The 19124-nt window shown below is 39.1% G+C and overlaps 1 protein-coding gene and 1 long non-coding RNA gene across 6 annotated transcripts; one reads left to right on the forward strand and one right to left on the reverse strand.

Moving 5' to 3' along the window:
• Window positions 1–854: 854 nt before the first annotated feature.
• Window positions 855–7153, forward strand: LOC101014831 (olfactory receptor 4C45). 3 transcript variants are annotated; one of them, XR_004177549.1, is made up of 3 exons: window positions 855–2091; window positions 3924–3979; window positions 6712–7153. XR_004177549.1 is itself a non-coding variant. In XM_031653554.1 (2 exons), exon 2 carries the CDS (start codon window positions 4074–4076, stop codon window positions 5001–5003), a length of 930 nt encoding a protein of 309 aa, XP_031509414.1. In that variant the 5' UTR covers window positions 855–2091; window positions 4047–4073; the 3' UTR covers window positions 5004–5643. The 3 variants fall into 3 exon arrangements, 1 of the variants encoding a protein (XP_031509414.1); XR_004177548.1 differs by lacking the exon at window positions 3924–3979 and adding an exon at window positions 4047–4188; XM_031653554.1 differs by lacking the exons at window positions 3924–3979; window positions 6712–7153 and adding an exon at window positions 4047–5643.
• On the reverse strand, window positions 1919–18044 carry LOC116269770. Of its 3 annotated transcripts, none has more exons than XR_004177550.1 (4): window positions 17920–18044; window positions 6671–6810; window positions 2864–2940; window positions 1919–2023 (listed from the first exon to the last, which is right to left on the reverse strand). It is a non-coding gene; the product is annotated as an uncharacterized LOC116269770 (long non-coding RNA). The 3 variants fall into 3 exon arrangements; XR_004177551.1 differs by having other exon boundaries at window positions 1920–2023; window positions 2864–2907; window positions 17920–18042; XR_004177552.1 differs by having other exon boundaries at window positions 1967–2056.
• Window positions 18045–19124: the final 1080 nt, after the last annotated feature.

Raw genomic sequence — 19124 nt, forward strand, 5'->3', positions numbered from 1 at the left:
TGCTATGTTTGTACAGCCTGAAGGACTGTGAGTCAATTAAACCTCTTTTCTTTATAAATTACCCTGTCCCCGGTATTCCTTTATAGCAATGTAAGAATGGTCTAACACATTCACCATCATAAAAACTTGCAAAAGTATAAAATTTATGAGTCTCATAAAGCAGTTACACAACTGAAACTACAAAGCCACTAGGTAACAATTACCGTTATAACAGAAACAAAAACATATCAATGTCCACTGTTAATGTAAATGATTAAATTTTCCACTTAAAGGATATAGACTGATGGAAGGGATTAAAAAAAAACACATCCAGGCCGAGCCCGGTGGCTCATGCCTGTAATCCCAGCACTTTGGGAGGCTGAAGCAGGTGGATCACCTGAGGTCAGGAGTTCGAGACCAGCCTGGCCAACATGGTGAAACCCTGTTTCTACTAAAAATACAAACATTAACTGGGTGTGATGGCACACATCTGTAATCCCAGCTACTCAGGAGACTGAGGTAGGAGAATCGCTCCAGGACAGTCCATAAGGCCCCATTCTATTGAGAATAGAGGAAAGTTTTGTTTTTGTTTTCTGGTCCCGGACTTTGGGAGTGTGTCAGTTTGTTTTGAAACCAAAAGTTGAGAGCAGAAAAGGTGATTTCATGCAAAGTTGCAGTCAGTTCTTCATCGCCTCAGAAGCTGAAGGAGAGAAGATAGTAGCAGAGCCTTCTTCTAGAGTGTCTCTATACTCCACCTCTGGATGTCATCATACATGAGTGCTTGGCTGAGTGTCACTGATTCTCAATGGCAATGTGGGAAAGGATGGTACCTACTCCAAGTCACACCATTCTGTCTTGGGGCAGAAAGAAAAAATACATACTCTTGAATTCATCATGAGAACATGTCTTCTCTGTAATCATCCTACAGGAAGTCAGTATCTCTGTCACTTTAAATTGACCAATCTTTGGTAGTTGGAAAACCTGCCATGTAAGTCCCCTGGGTCAGTCATTAATAAAAATCTCACAATCTCCGAGAGTAATCAGACACATGACCTTGAATACCGGCATTCCCCATTCTTCAGAGCAACCATACTACTTAGACCAGACATGGGTTCAGAAAAAAATGTATTCTCTAAACTCTGACCTTTGCCTAAAACCACCCCATATCCTAGGCTAGGCTCAACAATGCCACAATTAACAAAACAGCCCTATAATGAAGGTTTCCAAATCTTATCCTAAACAATAGCCACAGACATGTCTTTAACCCAAGTTCAACTGCATTTCTAAAACCAGCCACTAATGACTTTTGTGGGTGCCAAGTGAGAGGAAATGAAGGACCTGACTATTGCTTTGCTAAACATTCCAGCAAGGCCAATTACTAATCCTCTGGGTACTTGAAACGTCAATGCATTGCCAAATCCTGAAGTCTGTGATAGTCTATTTAAAGATTTCTCTAGAGCCAGTGAAGAAAGAATTACAAAAAAGGCCCTGTGTGCAAATGATAGCAGCAGAGACAGGAACCAAAAAGATGAAGATGTGTTTGGGGGACACCACTCCTGAGCTTAGTGGGTTTCTAAGAAAACAGAATTGAAAGAAGAACTTGAATCAGAAATAAAAGGAATTCTCTTACCACATTTTTCCGGGACTCAAGAAAGCAAAATTTCATCAGAATAGATTTGAGAAAACAATATCCAATCAGGTGGATTTGATTCACTTATTCATTTTATAGTTGCATTTTCCAAATTTGAAGAATTTTGCATTATTCCTAGTTTTTAATTTGGACTGAATATAGTCCTAAGAGATCTGAAAAATAGATATATTTTGAAGGTTGGCTTATACATTCATAGGAAACCCAGGAAGTGAGTAGACACTAAATCCTAGAGATAATGAAGTTTTCTAACTGAAACAGCTTGTTTTCTTAGTAAATTCAGACTGACAATGGAAAGCAAAATAAACGGAAACGTCAGAATTGAGAGAGCCATCTAGAGAATTCCAACATCCCACTTGTCAGCTGGTAGAGTCTATTTGTGGCCGTGTTCCACGCCTGCAGGAGAAGAAAGCAGTGACCGCACTCAATCTAAAATGGAGGAATCCACAATCAGCTAGATCCAGGTCAGTGAAAACTAAATCTTTTCTCCCAAATTTTAAGCAGATTAACTTGTTTTAGCCAATTTGTTTTCAGTGAAGTAGCCTTTGTCATTACATACCCGACTTAAAGTTTAGTATTTTTCTCTGAAAATGAATTTGGACACACTGACATAAAAATATCAACAGAAAAGTCTATGCATAATGTTGCCAGACCAGGCCGGGCGCGGTGGCTCACGCCTGTAATCCCAGCACTTTGGGAGACCGAGGCAGGTGGATCACGAGGTCAGGAGATCAAGACCACCCTGGCTAACACGGTGAAACCCCGTCTCTACTAAAAATACAAAAAAAATTAGCCGGGCACGATGGTGGGCGCCTGTAGTCCCAGCTACTTGGGAGGCTGAGGCAGGAGAATGGCATGAACCCAGGAGGCAGAGCTTGCAGTGAGCCGAGATCGCGCCACGGCACTCCAGCCTGGGCCACAGAGCGAGACTCCGTCTCAAAAAAAAAAAAAGTTGCCAGACCAGATGCTGCTAAGAACTACTGAAGTCACTTTTAAAATATTATGGTTAACATTTATGTCTCACTGAATGCACTAATTCTGTAGATTTCTGTTTGTCATGCTTGAAATGTTTTTCCCCTTTTCGTGACTTCCATATTGCTACATTGAAGTTAGAATTGGTGAATTAAATCCATTAAGAATGATTAACCATATAGTCACCATCTACAGAAGCCATGAATAAAGAGGAAGCAACTTAGCAACTGAGTTTTCCTGAAAACCAAAGATATTTTTACTCACCTTTAATGAAGTTCAGAGGTCATGATGCTGACTGATTTCTGTTTCTAGAAATTTTTGAGGAAAACTATGTGGTTACACTTTTGCCAGGGGTTAGGGAAAGAAGGAGAAAAGGGGGAGGAGAAGAAATAAAATATCTTACGTTTTTTTGTAACAACATGTACTTACTCTTGAAGCTCTTGGGATTATTCAAAAATATCTACATTCTTATATATATTCAATGTTTTCAGGTAGCAATACAAATTTCCAGTTGTTTAGCAGTTAGCAATGAAAACTACAAGTTCATCTTAATTGACCAAACTTATGCCAAAAGAGAAAACTGCATTATCTCAGGTGACCCTAACATTTCTGTCTTGCCAATAGAAAACTCAGGGAAAAACATCATGACTCATTTAATTCCATTTGTTAAGATGTGAGTGGGGAAATATATCTAATCCAGTGTATAATTCTACATGTGATAAAAATCCAACCAAGAGGAAAATGTATTTATGAAATATCATTACATTTTATAACTTTGCACCATTTACATAGCCACAATTAAAGATGCAGAAAGAGTGAGCATGAAAAATAAGGGTCATTTATAGGGATGGATGCAACAGTCAGGGATGTTGAATGAATTATCCTCAATGAGTTGTTATTGCGATAGTTACCCAGCATTCCAAAAGAAAAATATCTCCATTTGCAGTTCTGTCTCTATCTGTGTACATGTGCATTTATATGACAGAAAAGGACAATAGATCACAGAACACAGCGGCTTAGATTTAGTAAGGCTTTGCACTTTAGTGTCTAATATGCATATTAGTATCTAATATACATACTGGATTCATATACCCATAAATAACCATAACAAAAGAAAGTATAATTTCAAAACATTTGTTATTGATAAGATTTGTCCTGTCCAAAAATGAAAGAAAGCCGTATGTGAAATTTTAGAGCCAGAAAGGAAGTTTGGAAGTCAATATTTATAACAAGATCTTGTTTTATTGTGGTACTTGTAAGATATTATCACTATTTCATTAATCTATGAATTAGGAGAAATCTAATCTTCTGTTCCTCTTTACAGCTCTGCAAAAGAGTGGCAATGTAGCTCCATCACCCCCGAAAACCAGGACTAAAGAGGTGATGAAATATTTTAGTATTGAATTTAAAATATCATCATTCAGAAATACTGGGTTTTTTTTTTCAGATCGGCCATATACACACAACCTGAGCTATGAAAAACATGAACAATGTAACAGAATTCATCCTGCTGGGCCTCACTCACAATCCAGAACTGCAGAAACTCTTGTTTATTATGTTTTTAATCAGCTACTTGATCACATTGGCAGGTAACCTGCTCATCTCAGTCATCATCTTCATCAGCCCAGCCTTGGATTCCCCCATGTACCTTTTTCTGTCCTATTTGTCCATTATAGATGTTTTCTACTCTTCTTCCATAGCCCCTAAAATGATCTTTGACTTGATCTCTGAAAAGAACACCATATCCTTCAATGGCTGCATGACTCAGCTCTTCGCAGAACATTTCTTTGCGGCAGCTGAGATCATCTTATTAAGTGTCATGGCCTACGACCGCTATGTGGCCATCTGTAAGCCCTTGCACTATGCAACCATCATGAGTCAACCTATGTGTGGATTCCTGATGGGGGTGGCTGGGATTCTGGGATTTGTGCATGGAGGGATCCAGACTTTGTTCATAGCCCAGTTACCATTCTGTGGCCCTAATGTCATCGACCACTTTATGTGTGATTTAGTACCTCTTCTAGAGCTGGCCTGCACAGACACTCACACCTTGGGGCCTCTGATAGCTGCCAACAGTGGATCATTGTGTTTCCTCATTTTTTCCATGCTGGTTGCTTCCTATGTCATCATCCTGTGCTCCCTAAGGACTCATATCTCTGAAGGGCGTCACAAAGCTCTGTCTAGTTGTACCTCTCATATCTTTGTTGTCATCTTATTCTTTGTCCCTTGTTCATACCTGTATCTAAGACCTCTAACCTCCTTCCCCACTGACAAAGCTGTGACTGTGTTTTGCACCCTATTTACACCTATGTTGAACCCTTTAATCTACACCCTCAAAAATAAGCAAGTGAAAAATGTCATTGAGAAGCTCTGGAAGCAAATAATGAAAACTGATAATAAATAAGTCTTATGACACAAACATTTAGGCAAGAATATCTGGTGATATTTTATAGAGATTTATTCTATTTCTTGATCGATGAAACCTGGGACAGTCAATTATCTTATCCTGTCTCCATCAATTTTTATTAGGAGGACATATAGTAGACTACGCTGATATATTCATTAAGGCCCAGTAGTAGTGCCAACAGCCCATGATACTTTTAGGAGCCCTTGAAATGCTTAATTTCTTTAAAAGAAGAAGAAGAAAATGAATATAATCTAAGTACAACTGGATTATATTTCTCTTTATGCCAATACACTCATAAAATATAATTTTTAACATTATTTATGGAGGAAAGAACTTACAAGGGCAAAATTTCAAGGGCTCACAAAATTTATATTGTTGTCCTGCTTGTGGGTATGAAACAGATTGACAGCAACATTCTTGACACCTTTCATACCCAGCACTACAGCTAGAATGAAGTTTTATTTTATAAGAGGACAAACAACTATATATGAAAGGGCTAAAAAGAGCATTTTCATGAAAACTTACTTTTAAAAAATTATATCTCCATTCTCTATAGTATACAATTATCTACAAAAAGTATTGAAAGTATTTTTTTTAGACAGAGTCTCGCTCTGTCACCCAGGCTAGAGTATAGTGGCATGATCTTAGCTCACTGCAGCCTCCGCCTCCTGGGTTCAAAAGATTCTCATGCCTCAGCCTCCCAAGTAGCAGGTGTTACAGGTGCACACCACCATGCTCAGCTAATTTTTGTATTTTTAGTAGAGACAGGGTTTCACCATGTTGGCCAGGCTGGTCTCAAACTCCTGAACTCAGGTGATCAACTCACCTTGGCCTCCCAAAGTGCTGGGATTACAGGCGTGCACCACCGCACCCGGCAAGAATTGAAAGTATTATTGACTGGAGCAAAAGAAATAGAATTGATAAATGTAACTGATAAAAATAACAATAAAGTGAAGGCAAAAAAATCTGTACATTAAAATCAGGTTTAGATGCCAGCAAAGGAAAAGAAAGCTCTGAAAACTAAACAGCTGTCATAGGAAATTGTCAGAGACATAGAAATAAGTTTGTGTCATGAAACTGGATGACAGTGATCACAAATCTAGATTATAGAAAAGAATCCATACCATGAATGCAATGAAATGCTAAAAGATTCAGATATAGTCAGATGCTTTGAAGTTAGGGATTAAGAACCTTGGATCAAACAGACTTGATTTCTCACCTGGTCACCGCATTAATTAGCCTTATAAATGTAAGCAAATCGTTTCACCTCTCTACTTGTTCCTTCACCAGTAAAAGGAAAATAACATTACATTTTTTTCTCAATTATGATAATTAAATAATTTAAATGGAAACCATGAGTCAGCTGAAAAGTCATAAAAATTGCTCCCACACTGAATACCCTTCAGGAATGTCACCGGAGTCTAAGGTGTGCAGCGAACTGCAGTTCCTGACAAACGATAAGAAGAACATCACTACTCTTCTTCAGTCCCCACAGGCACAGCAGGATTCAGTGTCTGTCTCAGACCACTGCATTTCAAAATCTAACATTAATGTCATCCATTTACACATACAGACAGCACAACGGTAGGTTGTTTTCTTACCTAGGACACTTACTGGAGCCAGCAACCAGGTCTTTGGAAATTAAAGTCTATCCCATCACTTACTTTCTCTTCTGAGATGAAAATACTCTTCAATGTCTCTGCAGTTACAAATGAGAGAGCTGGTGGGAGCCACTGGGAGATGCCTGAGCAGAACTAAGTTTAGAAGCTCTGAAGAATGAAAGATCCCATCCTGTTCTGGTCCTCTGAAAGAAGGAGAAAGAAGAGTCAGTGTCAGGGACCAGAAGATCTGTCTCTGTACTGAGCTTGTGGTTCCTGTGGGAGAGCCCAGAAACATGTTTTCAGGAGAGCATTTCTAACCCATGGAGTTGCACATCACCAGATACGGACATTTTCTGTGTTCTCAGGACTTTATATCAGGTCACATCTTGCATACAATGCCTTTTTAAAAATAAATGCATTGTCATAATTTCCTATCAGTGCCTATTTTGTAAATACATGCAAGCAACAGTATGTTTTTTAAAATTAAATGTATCCTTTAAAAATGTAGTTGTATACCATTTGACACAGCAATCTCATTACTGGGTATATAACCAAAGGATTATAAATCATGCTACTATAAAGACACATGCACACGTATGTTTATTGCAGCACTATTCACAACAGCAAAGACTTGGAACCAACCCAAATGCCCATCAGTGATAGACTGGATAAAGAAAATGTGGCACATATACACCGTGGAATACTATGCAGCCATAAAAAAAGGATCAGTTCATGTCCTTTGCAGGGACATGGGTGAAGCTGGAAACCATCATTCTCAGCAAACTAACACAGGAACAGAAAACCAAACACCGCATGTTTTCACCCATAAGTGGGAGCTGAATGATGAGAACACATGGACACAGGGAGAGGAACATCACACAATGGGGCCTGTTGTGGGGTGGGGAGCTAGGGGAGGGATAGCATTAGGAGAAATACCTAATGTAGATGACGGGTTGATGAGTGCAGCAAACCACCATGGCACATGTATACCTATGTAACAGACCTGCACATTCTGCACATGTATCCCAGAACTTAAAGTACAATTTTTTTTAAAATGTAGTTGTAGTTCCCAAGAAAAACAGAATGAGAAATAGGATAATATAAAAACAAGAATAATGCCAATTGTGATAATGATTATAACTAATTTTTATTAAGCACTTTCTGTGAATAAAGTCCTGACCTGAGCACTCACTTTATATTTTATATGTATTGGAAGCAGTGAATTTCTTTTTTTAGCATTTTATCTGACAGATAAAATTGCATGTATTTATCATGTACAACATGATGTTTTAAAATATGTATACATTCTGGAATTGAGGCAGATCAGCAGGACTTGCTTTCCGAGCACCAGTCACAACCCTGCTGGTCAAAGCAGGATGCAGTAAAGAAACTGACTGAAATCAGCTAAAACCAAGATGGCAATGAAAGCGACTTCTAGTCACTCTCGTTGCTCATTATACTCTAACTATAAAGCATTGGCATGCTAAAAGACACTCCCAACAGTGCCCTGACAGTTTATAAATGCCATGGCAATGCCCAGAAGTTACCTTATACAGTTTAAAATAGGAGGAAACCTAGGTTCTGGAAACTCTCCACCTCTTTTCCAGAAAATTCGTGAATAACCACCTACTACTTACCATAATTAAGGAGTAGCTATAAATATAGCTAGCCAGCAAGCAACAAGCGCTACTCTGCCTATGGAAAACCTTGCTCTGTCTATGGAACAGCCATTTTCTTGTACTTTGTTGCTCTAATAAATTTACTTTGTTCTGAATTCTTTCTGGCACAAAGCCAAGAAACTTCCCAGGCTGAGCCACAGTTTGGGGGTTCATCTGCATCATCTTTCCTGGTGACTACAAAGGGACTAACAAGCTGAAGGGATCTGAGGGAGACATTTACCTGAACCCCAAATTAAGACCAATTGGTACCATTTGGCCTTCATGGATGGGAGAGTGTCCCCTTTGTTCACCCTCCTATTCAGAGGATTGTTTCTATTCAGGCCTTGTTTGTTTCTTTTGTTATTTTGAGAGGTCCCCCATTGCACTCTGGATTTTTTTACATTCCCTCTAGGATTGTGGGTTAGAGTCCCACCCTATAGGCAGTCTTGGTCTTTGTCATATCACCATTTCCAGCGGCCTCCTCTAGTCCCTCTTTTTCCTCAACCAAAATGCTTTCTTCCCTTTTTGTGGAATTCAGACTATGAGAATCCTGTCACCCTATTTTTTGGGGGTGGGGGTTAAAAAAAACCAAGAATTTTATTGACAGAAATTACTGGTTTCTGTCCCATATTTTCTCAACTATCATTTTTTATTTTTTACTTTAAGTTCTGGGATACATGTGCAGAACGTGCAGGTTTGTTACATAGGTATACATGTGCCACGGTGGTTTGCTGCATCCATCAACCCATCATCTACGTTTAAAGCCCCACATGCATTAGGTATTTTTCCTAATGTTCTCCCTCCCCTTTCCCCGCACCCCCCAACAGGCCCTGGTTTGTGATGTTCCCCTACATATGTCTGTGTTCTCATTGTTCAACTCCCACTTATGAGTGAGAACATGAGGTGTTTGGTTGTCCATTCCTGTGTTAGTTCGCTGAGAATGATAGTTTCCAGCTTCATTCATGCAAAGGAGATCAACTCATTCTTTTTTGCTGTCACCCTATTTTCACCTCTCCTTCTATACTTTGCTTATTACAACACCTCTTTTCTTGTATTCCATTTGCCAGTGGATGCAGTCATCACTCTACTGCTCACTCATATCTCATAATTCACTTTCATCACACCCTGCTAACTGTACGTACACCCTCTTTGCCGGAACTGGTGACAACTTCCCCACTGACCTTTCTTGAGAAAAAAAGGTGAGAATTTAAAAGGGAAGATAACTGGGCTCTCACTAGACTCATTAGACACGGGGATGATGGTGAGCATCCCGAAAAACTGACCACTAGGGTGCCTTTTAGGCAGTTGGAGCAAATTCATATTAGACAGCTTCAAGAGAAAGAAATTCATTTCCTACTGCAATACCATTTGGGTCCAATACAAATTGGAAGACCAAGAAATTTGGCCTAAAAATGGTTCTTTACATTATAATACTATTTTACAGTTGGACTTATTCTGTGAAAAGGAAGGAAAATGGACAGAGGACCCTTATGTACGGGTGTTTACAGCCCTTAAACAGAACCCTCACTTAAGGGAGAGCTGCAGGATGTGTCTGGCTCATGTTACTTCCAGATACCAAGAAGCTGCACTCCCTAGATGATACCCTCCTAGATGCTCTCCCTAGGAGGCCCACATGCCCCCTGGAGCCTCCTCGGTTCCCTGATTCTGAGGGGAGTCCCACTAGTTCTCCAGTGCAGGATTTCACCTAAGGTCATCAGACATCCCTCCCGCTTAGCCAATTAGGCCCAACCTATACCCCTGCTGCTTGAGAAAATAAGCCCAACCAGTACCACCAGGAGTGAGGCCCCATATCAGCCCCTAAAATTGAACCTGTGTCCATTGCAAGAGGTCGCTGACAGATATAGGGGACCAATCAGAGTACATGTGCCTCTTTCTGTGTCTGATTGGACTTTATGCAAGGAGAAATTTGGCCCATTTTTGGAGGATCCAGGGAAGTTTACAGAGGAGTTTGTTAAATTGACCATATACTTTGACTTAACTTGACAAGACTTGCAAATATTATTGTCCACCTGCTGTACCGTAAGATAGAAACAAAGGATTCTGGGTACTGCCCATGAATACGCAGATGGAGTAACTGCTTGAAACAAAAGCCATGCCATTTATCATGTGGAGGGAGATGCAGTTCCAGACCTGGACCTCAGTGGCATTGCCAGAGGGGTTCCCAAGATTTCAAATGCAGAAATCACATGGAAACTCATTTAATAGAAGGTATGGAAAAGTGTATGGTTAAGCCAGTTATGACAAGGTTACAGAAGTAACTCAGGGGAAAGAAGAACATTCTGCTCTGTTTCAGGACAGTATGGCTGAGGCACTCAGGAAAGATACTAATGCAGACCAGACTCCTGGGAAGGGCAAGCTCTCCTAGGTATGCATTTTATTACTTGATCTGCCCTTGACTTAGGAGGAAACTACAAAAGGCAGAAATAGGACCTCAAACACCCAAGAGGCAACTCTTAAACACGGCCTTTGGAGTAGACAACAATAGGGGCAAGGCAGAGGAAGTGAAGAAAATCCAAAGAAATAGCCAAAAAGCACAATTGTTAGTGGCTGTCTTAAACTCCGTGCCACCTCAGGGTTACCCATTCTGAGAAAGTGTCACGAAATCAGCCTCTGGAATGTCCAAGTGAGAGTCCCTGACTTGCTGTCCCCTGGGCCAGTGTGTTTTCTGTAAGCAAGAGGGCCACTGGGAAAGGGACTTCCTCAGGCTCTGGAGAAAGCCTCGGCCACCCACACTCATAAAGGCTGAGAGAACAGAGGATTGAAGGGGCCCAAAGTCCTCCATGGTTTCCACTGGACATCTTGCCATCTCCACAGAGGAGCCTTGGCTAACTCCTGATTTGGTAGGTAAGAAGACAGTTCTTATTGGGTAAGAGTTCTGACCCATTTCTCAGGGCCAGTGTCTTCCTGCTCTTATGCCATAACAGAGATTAATATCCAAGAATTAGGAGATTCACCCACTGCCTTGGTTACAATGTGCAGGACCATAGGTTTTAAACCTGAGTGCCCTATGTCTTTACTGGAAAGAGACTTACATTCCCAATTACAGGCCACAGTTCAATTTGAGGAGCCTTATGATAAGGCAATGGGCCACAAAGGGCTCTAAGTGCCTACCTTAATACAGACAGATAAATAAAAGACCTCGCTTCCACTGCATGTTACTTCTCAAGTAGACCCCTCTGGGAAATAGAAGTTGCTGGTAGAGCTGTTAATGTACCCTCAGTCCAGGTTACCTTGAAGCCCAATGTTGGTTACCCATGGAAGAAACAATATCCATGAGACCTGAAGCACAATCGGTCATACAACCCCTGATAGCAAAATTTCTAAAGTATGGACTACTACAACCCTGGCAGTCCCCATGTAACACCCCCATCCTGTCTGTAAAGAAAGAAAATGGAAAATATAGATTTAACACCCGAGGACAGTTAATGAGGTAGTAGTCCCTGTCTACCCAATAGTTCCTAACCCTTACACAATGTTGACCCAAGTCTCTGAAGATGCTAATTGGTTCACAGTATTAGATTTAAATGTGTTTTCTTTTACATACCTTTACACCCAGACCTCCCAGTATATTTTTGCTTTTGAATGGACTATCCCAACCTTCATGCTATATCTCAGTTTACCTGGACTGTCTGTCTTAGGGACAGTCTCATCTCTTTGAGAATGCATTGACAAAATAATTAAGGGAGTTATAGTTAAAGAATGGATCCATTTTACAATATGTAGACGACCTATTAATTTCCAGCCCTACTAGGAAATACTCTGATAAAAGTACAATTCAGGTCCTTCATTTTGGGAGAAAACAAGGGTATTGTGTGTCGCCCACCCCAAGCACAAGGCCTAGATTTCTGTTCAAAATGTTAAACACTTGGGATACATGTTCCCTCCTGGGACAAGGACCCTAGCCCAGAAACAAAAAGAGACCATCCTGGCACTTCAGTCCCTTCAGAGTAAGGAATAGTTAAGAACCTTTGTGGGAATAACTGGATTATGCTGGATTTGGATTCCTGAGTTGGGGCTCATAGCAAAACCACTCTATGAAGGTCTAAAAGGGAATGATCATGAGCCTTTGAACTGGGATGGAACCTGCCAACAGGCATTTCTAACCTTAAAAGAAAAGATGGGAACAGCCCGTGCTTTGGGACTCTCAAACTTAGAAAAACCTTTCACCCTCTATATGACTGAAAAACAAGGGACAACTTTGGGTGTTCTAACTTCAAGGCTCAGGAATAATCCTAGACGAGTGGCTTCTCTAAACAGCTGGAACAGGTGGTAGCTGGATGGCCAGGATTCTTGCAAGCTATGGCCACCATCACTCTATTGGTAGAAACAGTCAGTAAATTTACCTTGGAGCACCATTTAGATGTTAAGACCTCCCCATCAAGTACGGAAGGTTCTAGAGGCAAAAGGACATCAATGGCTAATAGGAGGCCAGTTACTTAAATATCAGGCCCCTCTGCTTGACATCCCCAGATGTTACCTTTAAGGTATGTTAAGTTTTAAACCCTGCTACCCTGTTCCCAGACTCCACATCCCAAGAAACAGATCCCCAATTCATCCACTCGTATGTGAAAACCATGAAACAGACCTACTCTAGCAGGTCTGACCTTAAAGATGAGCCCCTGATAGCTTTGATGTTTTGTGGTCTACAGACAGGAGTAGCTTTATTCATAAAGGAGTAGTAAAGAAGGCAGGTAATGCTATAGTTAACCAAGAAGAAGTTATTAAGGCCAAAGCTTTACCGTCCCAGGCTTCTGCTCAAAAAGTGGAATTAATTGCTCTAATAAGGACCCTCCAACTGGGAAAAGAGTCAATATATTTACTCATTCTAAGTGTGGGTTCCTGATGCTCCATGCTCATGCTGCCTTGTAGAAAGAAAGAGGACTACTAACATCTAAGGGGTCCCCCATGAAACATCACCGAGATCTTAGAACTTTTAGATACTGTCCAACTCCCAAAAGAAATAGCAGTTATTCATTGCAGGGGACACAAAAAGGGAGACATGTCTATTATTAGAGGAAATGCTCTGGCAGACAGAGCAGGCAAGGCCACTGCTACAAGAAAATCAGTGCCACTGACCACTGCACTAATGCCTATACTCCACGCATATCAGCAGAATCATACTATGCACCTGAGGAAATGAAACGAACAGAAAGAAAGGCTTACAAAAAGAGTCCCTCATGGTAGTTGCTAGAAAGCAGTAAACTTTCTCCCCAAGGCTGAGCAATGGGAAATAATTAAGCATTTCCCTAACTCCTCACATTTGGGATGGAATTCTCTCTTCAAATCGGTTTCCCAAATATTCTTGGAGAAGGGACTGTTCCTGACTGAAAAAGGGGTCACCAGGGCCTGTGAACTCTGTGCCCATAATAACCCAGGAAGCCACCTACTCAAACCTTTATAACAACAAGGAACATACCCTAGGGAAGACTGGCAAATAGATTTCACTCAGACTGCCTTACAGAGTACTGCAATATTCACTAGTACTTACAGCGATTTTCACCAGGTGGATAGAAACTTTTCCCGCAAGGACAGAAAAAGTATTGGAAGGGTCCAAATTCTTACTTAAAGAATTTCATCCCAAGGTTTGAATTACTAAAAAGCTTGCAAAGTGCTAATGGACCCTCCTTCATAGGTGACCCCGCAGGTTTCCTCCATCTTGGGCATTGGGCATTACCTGTCGTCATCCTTCCTCCTGGAGGCTTCAATCCTCTGGTAAGGTAGAAAGAGCCAACCATGCTTTTAAAAGGACATTAGCAAAACTCTGTTGGGACACCTGGGAGGCCTGAGTTTTTCTCCAATCCATAGCCCTCTTGTGCATAAGGAGGGCTCCAAGAGGAACCCTAAAACTTAGTCCGTTTGAAATAACCTATGGAAGGCCCTTTCTAACTTCAGATTTCCTGTTTGATGAGGAGACACCTAGAACGCTCACTCATCTGATCAACTTAGGCCAGTTTCGAAAGGCCTTTCAAGAATATGGAAATAAAGCATTTCCCTTTCCCACAAAGGAAAAGAATAAGTCCCCTCTTGAATCCGGGACTTAGTCTTACTGAAAACCTGGAAAGAAGGGAGGCTTCCCCAAGGATCTATTACGACCAAAATAAAAAGCCCCTATCAGGTGTTGTTAAATACCCCCGTGCTGCTGTGAAACTTCAGGGAGTCACTAGTTGGGTACACCTGTGTAGGATGAAACGTATTTTCTCATGAGTCCCTGCAGGTGTGAGAGAAGAACACCACCTACACTTGTGAACCCCGAGAAGATTTAAAGCTGTTGTTTCACAATCACACAGATAAGTAGCATGACAGGGAAAAGTATGTGCAGTAATAAACCACACCTGTTGTTCTTATGGTAACAATTCAGAGTTAGTTGAACTGCAAGCTCAAGGCCTTCCACCCTCCTGCAACTCTTTAAAATTAAGGAGGAGTGTATAATCTCTGAGGGGAAAATGAGGTCGATCAGCAGGGCTTGTGTTCCAAGCACCAGTCACAACCCCAGCCATGACGCACAGCTGGTCAAAGCCCTAATTTTGGGGTTTGCCTGCATCAGAATGGTTAAATCAAGCAAATTAACATATGCATTACCTCACATAGTTATCCTTTTTGTGGTGAAAACACTTAAAATCTACCCTCTTAGCATTTTTTAAGAATACAGGATATCGTTATCTACTATAGTCACCATGCTGTACAATAGATGTCTTGAACTTATTCCTCCCATCTAACTGAAATTTTGTATCCTTTGACCTACACCATGAAGGCAGCGATTTGTGACCTTAAGTTATTTCTGTGCTTACCTGTTTGAGCCTCAAAGCAGGGAATTTACCTCTGTCTAAACTATTTCATTATTTGAACATAATTGTGACCCTACTCACAGTAAACTGTCAGTACCAACAAAACAATGATATTGTATTTATAATTATGATGGCTATTTTTAATTTACTTGAGTGTTTATTATGTGCAAAGTACTTTATATTCTTTCTGTTATTTGTTAACAATTCTCACTGCTGCTCAATAAACATGATAACCTTGATATTCCCATTTCATAAATTAGGAAATCAAGAGACAGAAAGGTTAATTATAGTGTTCAAGGTTAAGTAGCTAAAATTTGGCTTAGAGAGAATTGTGGTCTAAGTCTGTCCAACCCAAACCCCTCATGCTTTGCCAAATTCTATTCTGCTTCCACTTAATATAAGCAAACAAGTTAGTTGTCTTAAATGTCTTATATTTACATTGAAATTGTCTTCTTGAAACTCTTTGGCCTTCTTTTTTTAAATAAATTTTATTGCGTATATCACTTTTTGAACTAATTTGCAGGTGAACTAGTTTTCAAAGACAGATCAGGCTGAAAATGTTGTGTCTGCAAAGAACCAGCTAGTGACTTGTCAGTAATTCATAACTCCAAAATGTTTTGATTCACACATATCAGGAAACTTCTTTGAAATTAACTGTCTTTTTCTCCACCTGCACCACTTTGTACATGAAGGAACAGCCCATAACTTATACAGTGCTACTTTCCTCTGATAAATAACAAAAGAAAAAAATAGCAAATATTTTTATACGAGTATGCATTCATTTTGATGTTGTTCATTCAAACAAAATTCCACTTGAGGGAGAGGGATTCAAGAGAAGTGAAAAAAAAAATGATTTTTTAAAGTTGCTTGCCAGTGGCCACATAACAATCAGCTGCAAAATAAAAAATCTCAAACACAGGTCTTCTCTTTTTACTTAACCAGTATATTTTCCACACTACTTAAAATTCAGAGGATTACATTATTTCTAACCTTTATTCTTCTGTTACCCTTTTCTCACCAGCAAGGAAGGAAACTTATTTATCAGGCTCCTATCACCTGCCCAACACTCATCTTCGTACACACTTTCCTCTTACAAGGGCATGACCTAAGAAATAAGATGTCCATTTATAGTTGAGGAAACGAAGCATCAGATAAGTTTATTTGCCTATGATGACTTGTAAGCTGAACAAATAAATAATTTAACCCTAGAGTGTAGTTTCCACCTTTTAGGTTGGCAGAGGCTTAACCAAGAGTATAGATTAAGTTGAAGTTATGACAAAACAGCAATAATTGAGAAGTGAAGAGGTCTTGGAAGTAATGTGATGGGAGGGGGCCATGGGGATCAGTGAAAAGACTGGCCTTGAATAGGAGGATAAGTCGAAATAATTGTCGGTGTAAGTAAGGGCACAGGGAATTCATGCGATCAGGAGAGGGGCACCAGCACAATATCTTTATTTGACTTCATCTAAAGAAAAATCTAAATTGTCTGATTTTTAGGTTTAAAAAATACACAAAAATACAAAGAAGAGAAAAAAACAAGTGCCGTTTTCTTATAATCAATAAGCTACTATTTTAAAGTCTAACATATCTGTTTTATGGGGTTTCTTTCCATTTTTAATTACACAAAGTCATGTGCTGATATATTGTGCTTGTTAAATTAGGATATAAAAAGTAGAAGTAAAAGACTCCTCTGCTCTTCTACTTCTCACGACCAAAAATTACTATTCTCTGCCTTCACACACACAAATACTTACTAACACATGCACACACAGAGAAAATATTATTGACGTTTAGTGGTTTTTCTATCAATGTTATCATACTAGATGCATCATTTTCAACTTACTTTGCACTCAACATTGTTTTTCAGATTGATCTGTATTAACAAATAAAAATACAATTCATTTCTTGTAACTGCTGTACAGTAATCCACCATACGCCATGGTTGCCAACACAATCCCCTGGTTGATTACTTCTATGTTTTATTACAAACAATTCTGTGGTGAAATACCTTGTACATGTTTCCATGTAATGAAATTCTCAGGTATTAAGAATATCTAAATTAGTTGTTCTCTAAATAGATAACTGTGAGTGAATCAAATGGTTAGTACTTACTTTAACAAATACCACCAAAGAGCTTTCCATCCTGACTGTGCCACCAGCAGTGTACGACAGAGCCGCCACTTCCCATCTCTGGCCACACTTGATATTGTCAAGTGCTTTAGTCTTTGCCAATATGTGAAATATGTGAAAATGGATTCTTATTGTTACTATAATTGGCATTTCCCTGATGGCCACCAAAGTATTTTAAATGTTTGTATAAACAGTAAATTTTTTGTTTATACATTTTACCTATTTATATATTGGTTGTTTAGCTTTTTCTTCTTATACTGTAGCAGTGCTTTTTATATTCTGATTCTTTGGCTATTACACATGTTGCCAATACCTTCTCCCAGGCAGTGACTGGTCTTCTGACTCTGTTTATGGTGTCTTCTTATCATTCAAAAGCAATTTATTTATTACACTGCCACATTTATTGATCCGAATTTTCTCTCTCATTTCAGAAAGCTTTCTCTGGCCTAGATCATAAATATATGCTCAAACAATATCTTCTATTAATTTTTAAAAAGAAATGTTTGAGTTTAGGAACTTTTTCATCTGGAATTTATTTTCATAGTCATGTAAAGTAGGAACTAATTTTATGTTAAAATCTTCAAGTGGCTTCACATTTTCTTACAGGATGAAGCCAAATACACTGTGTCCTGAAAGCACGTGCTGATTCTATGACTGTAAATTTCCCTTTTCATTCCTCACATTTTTAGTTGATTCATGCGACTCCTTTTACTCATACCTCAATATTCTGTGAAATATAGCCTCTTGCATGTAATACTCCTTGATCCACTCAGTGTTGAAAACCCTTCACTCGTCTCCTGACTGTACCTGGCTCATACACTACTGTTGCATTGTAACAGTAGTTACAATGCGTTGTGAAGTCATCACATTGTGAAGTCATCCATTTACATGCCAAGATTCTACTCTTGATTCTGAAATACCCCTTAAATGATGACCACCCTACTGTGTCTTCTCATGCCTCTAACTTATGAATGAGCTTATTCCTCTAGAACGGGAATGTTCTTTTCTACTTTTCTTCCTAACTCTGACTCGGCTCTACTTGACTCTACTAGGTTTGCCTTTTTTCCCCCTAAAGATGCACTCTTAGATGTGTAAAAATATTTGGCTGAAAGAGTATTTGTTGCAGTACTCTTTATAATAGCCAAAGCTAGAACCAGTCTAAATACATTCATAGGGGTTCAGTTAAATACATTTAGTAAGGTTATATAATAAATACTAAACAGTCATCCATACTGAGTCACAGAAAAAATTTACATTATGCAGATATATATCAGGCATATATTGAAATACGAAAATCAGATTAAACAAATCAGTATGGAAATAAAATATTATCCCATATATTACATATCACATATATTTATGTCATATACCTATCATATGATATAGTGTATATAAAGAGAGGGAGAGGGAAATAGAAAAGAAAAGGGTGGAAGAGGAGAAAGAATGGGAGGAAAAGAAGAAGAAAAGGTGATGAGGACTAGAAGAATATCTACCAAAATGTTGATAGTGATTATCTCTAGGTAATGGGCTAAAAAGTCGATTTATACAAGTGTGTTGGAAGATGTATGTTGACCATCTTTATTTTCTTATTTTCTAAATTTGCTAAAACAAATATGGATTATGAAGGAAAGACATTTTACATGGTCTCTAAAATGAATATACAACTATCTTTGTAAACAAGATTAGTAATAATTTTTAATTACTAGAAAACTATTCAGAATATTTACCCATGTGTTTAATCTAGCAAGTTGAAATTTTTCATAAGTAAGCAATATTTATAAGGTAATGGGGATGTCGTTCATCATAATTTGGACAATAAAAATAGGGGTGCACTAGTATTAGTCTTTTTGCTATTTGATATTTTAACTGTACCGAAAATCAGGGTACTTTAAATTATAACTAAAATAAGTGTGCTTTTCTAAA

Source organism: Papio anubis, chromosome 12, assembly GCF_008728515.1.
Source record: "Papio anubis isolate 15944 chromosome 12, Panubis1.0, whole genome shotgun sequence".
Taxonomy (NCBI): Eukaryota; Metazoa; Chordata; class Mammalia; order Primates; family Cercopithecidae; genus Papio; species Papio anubis.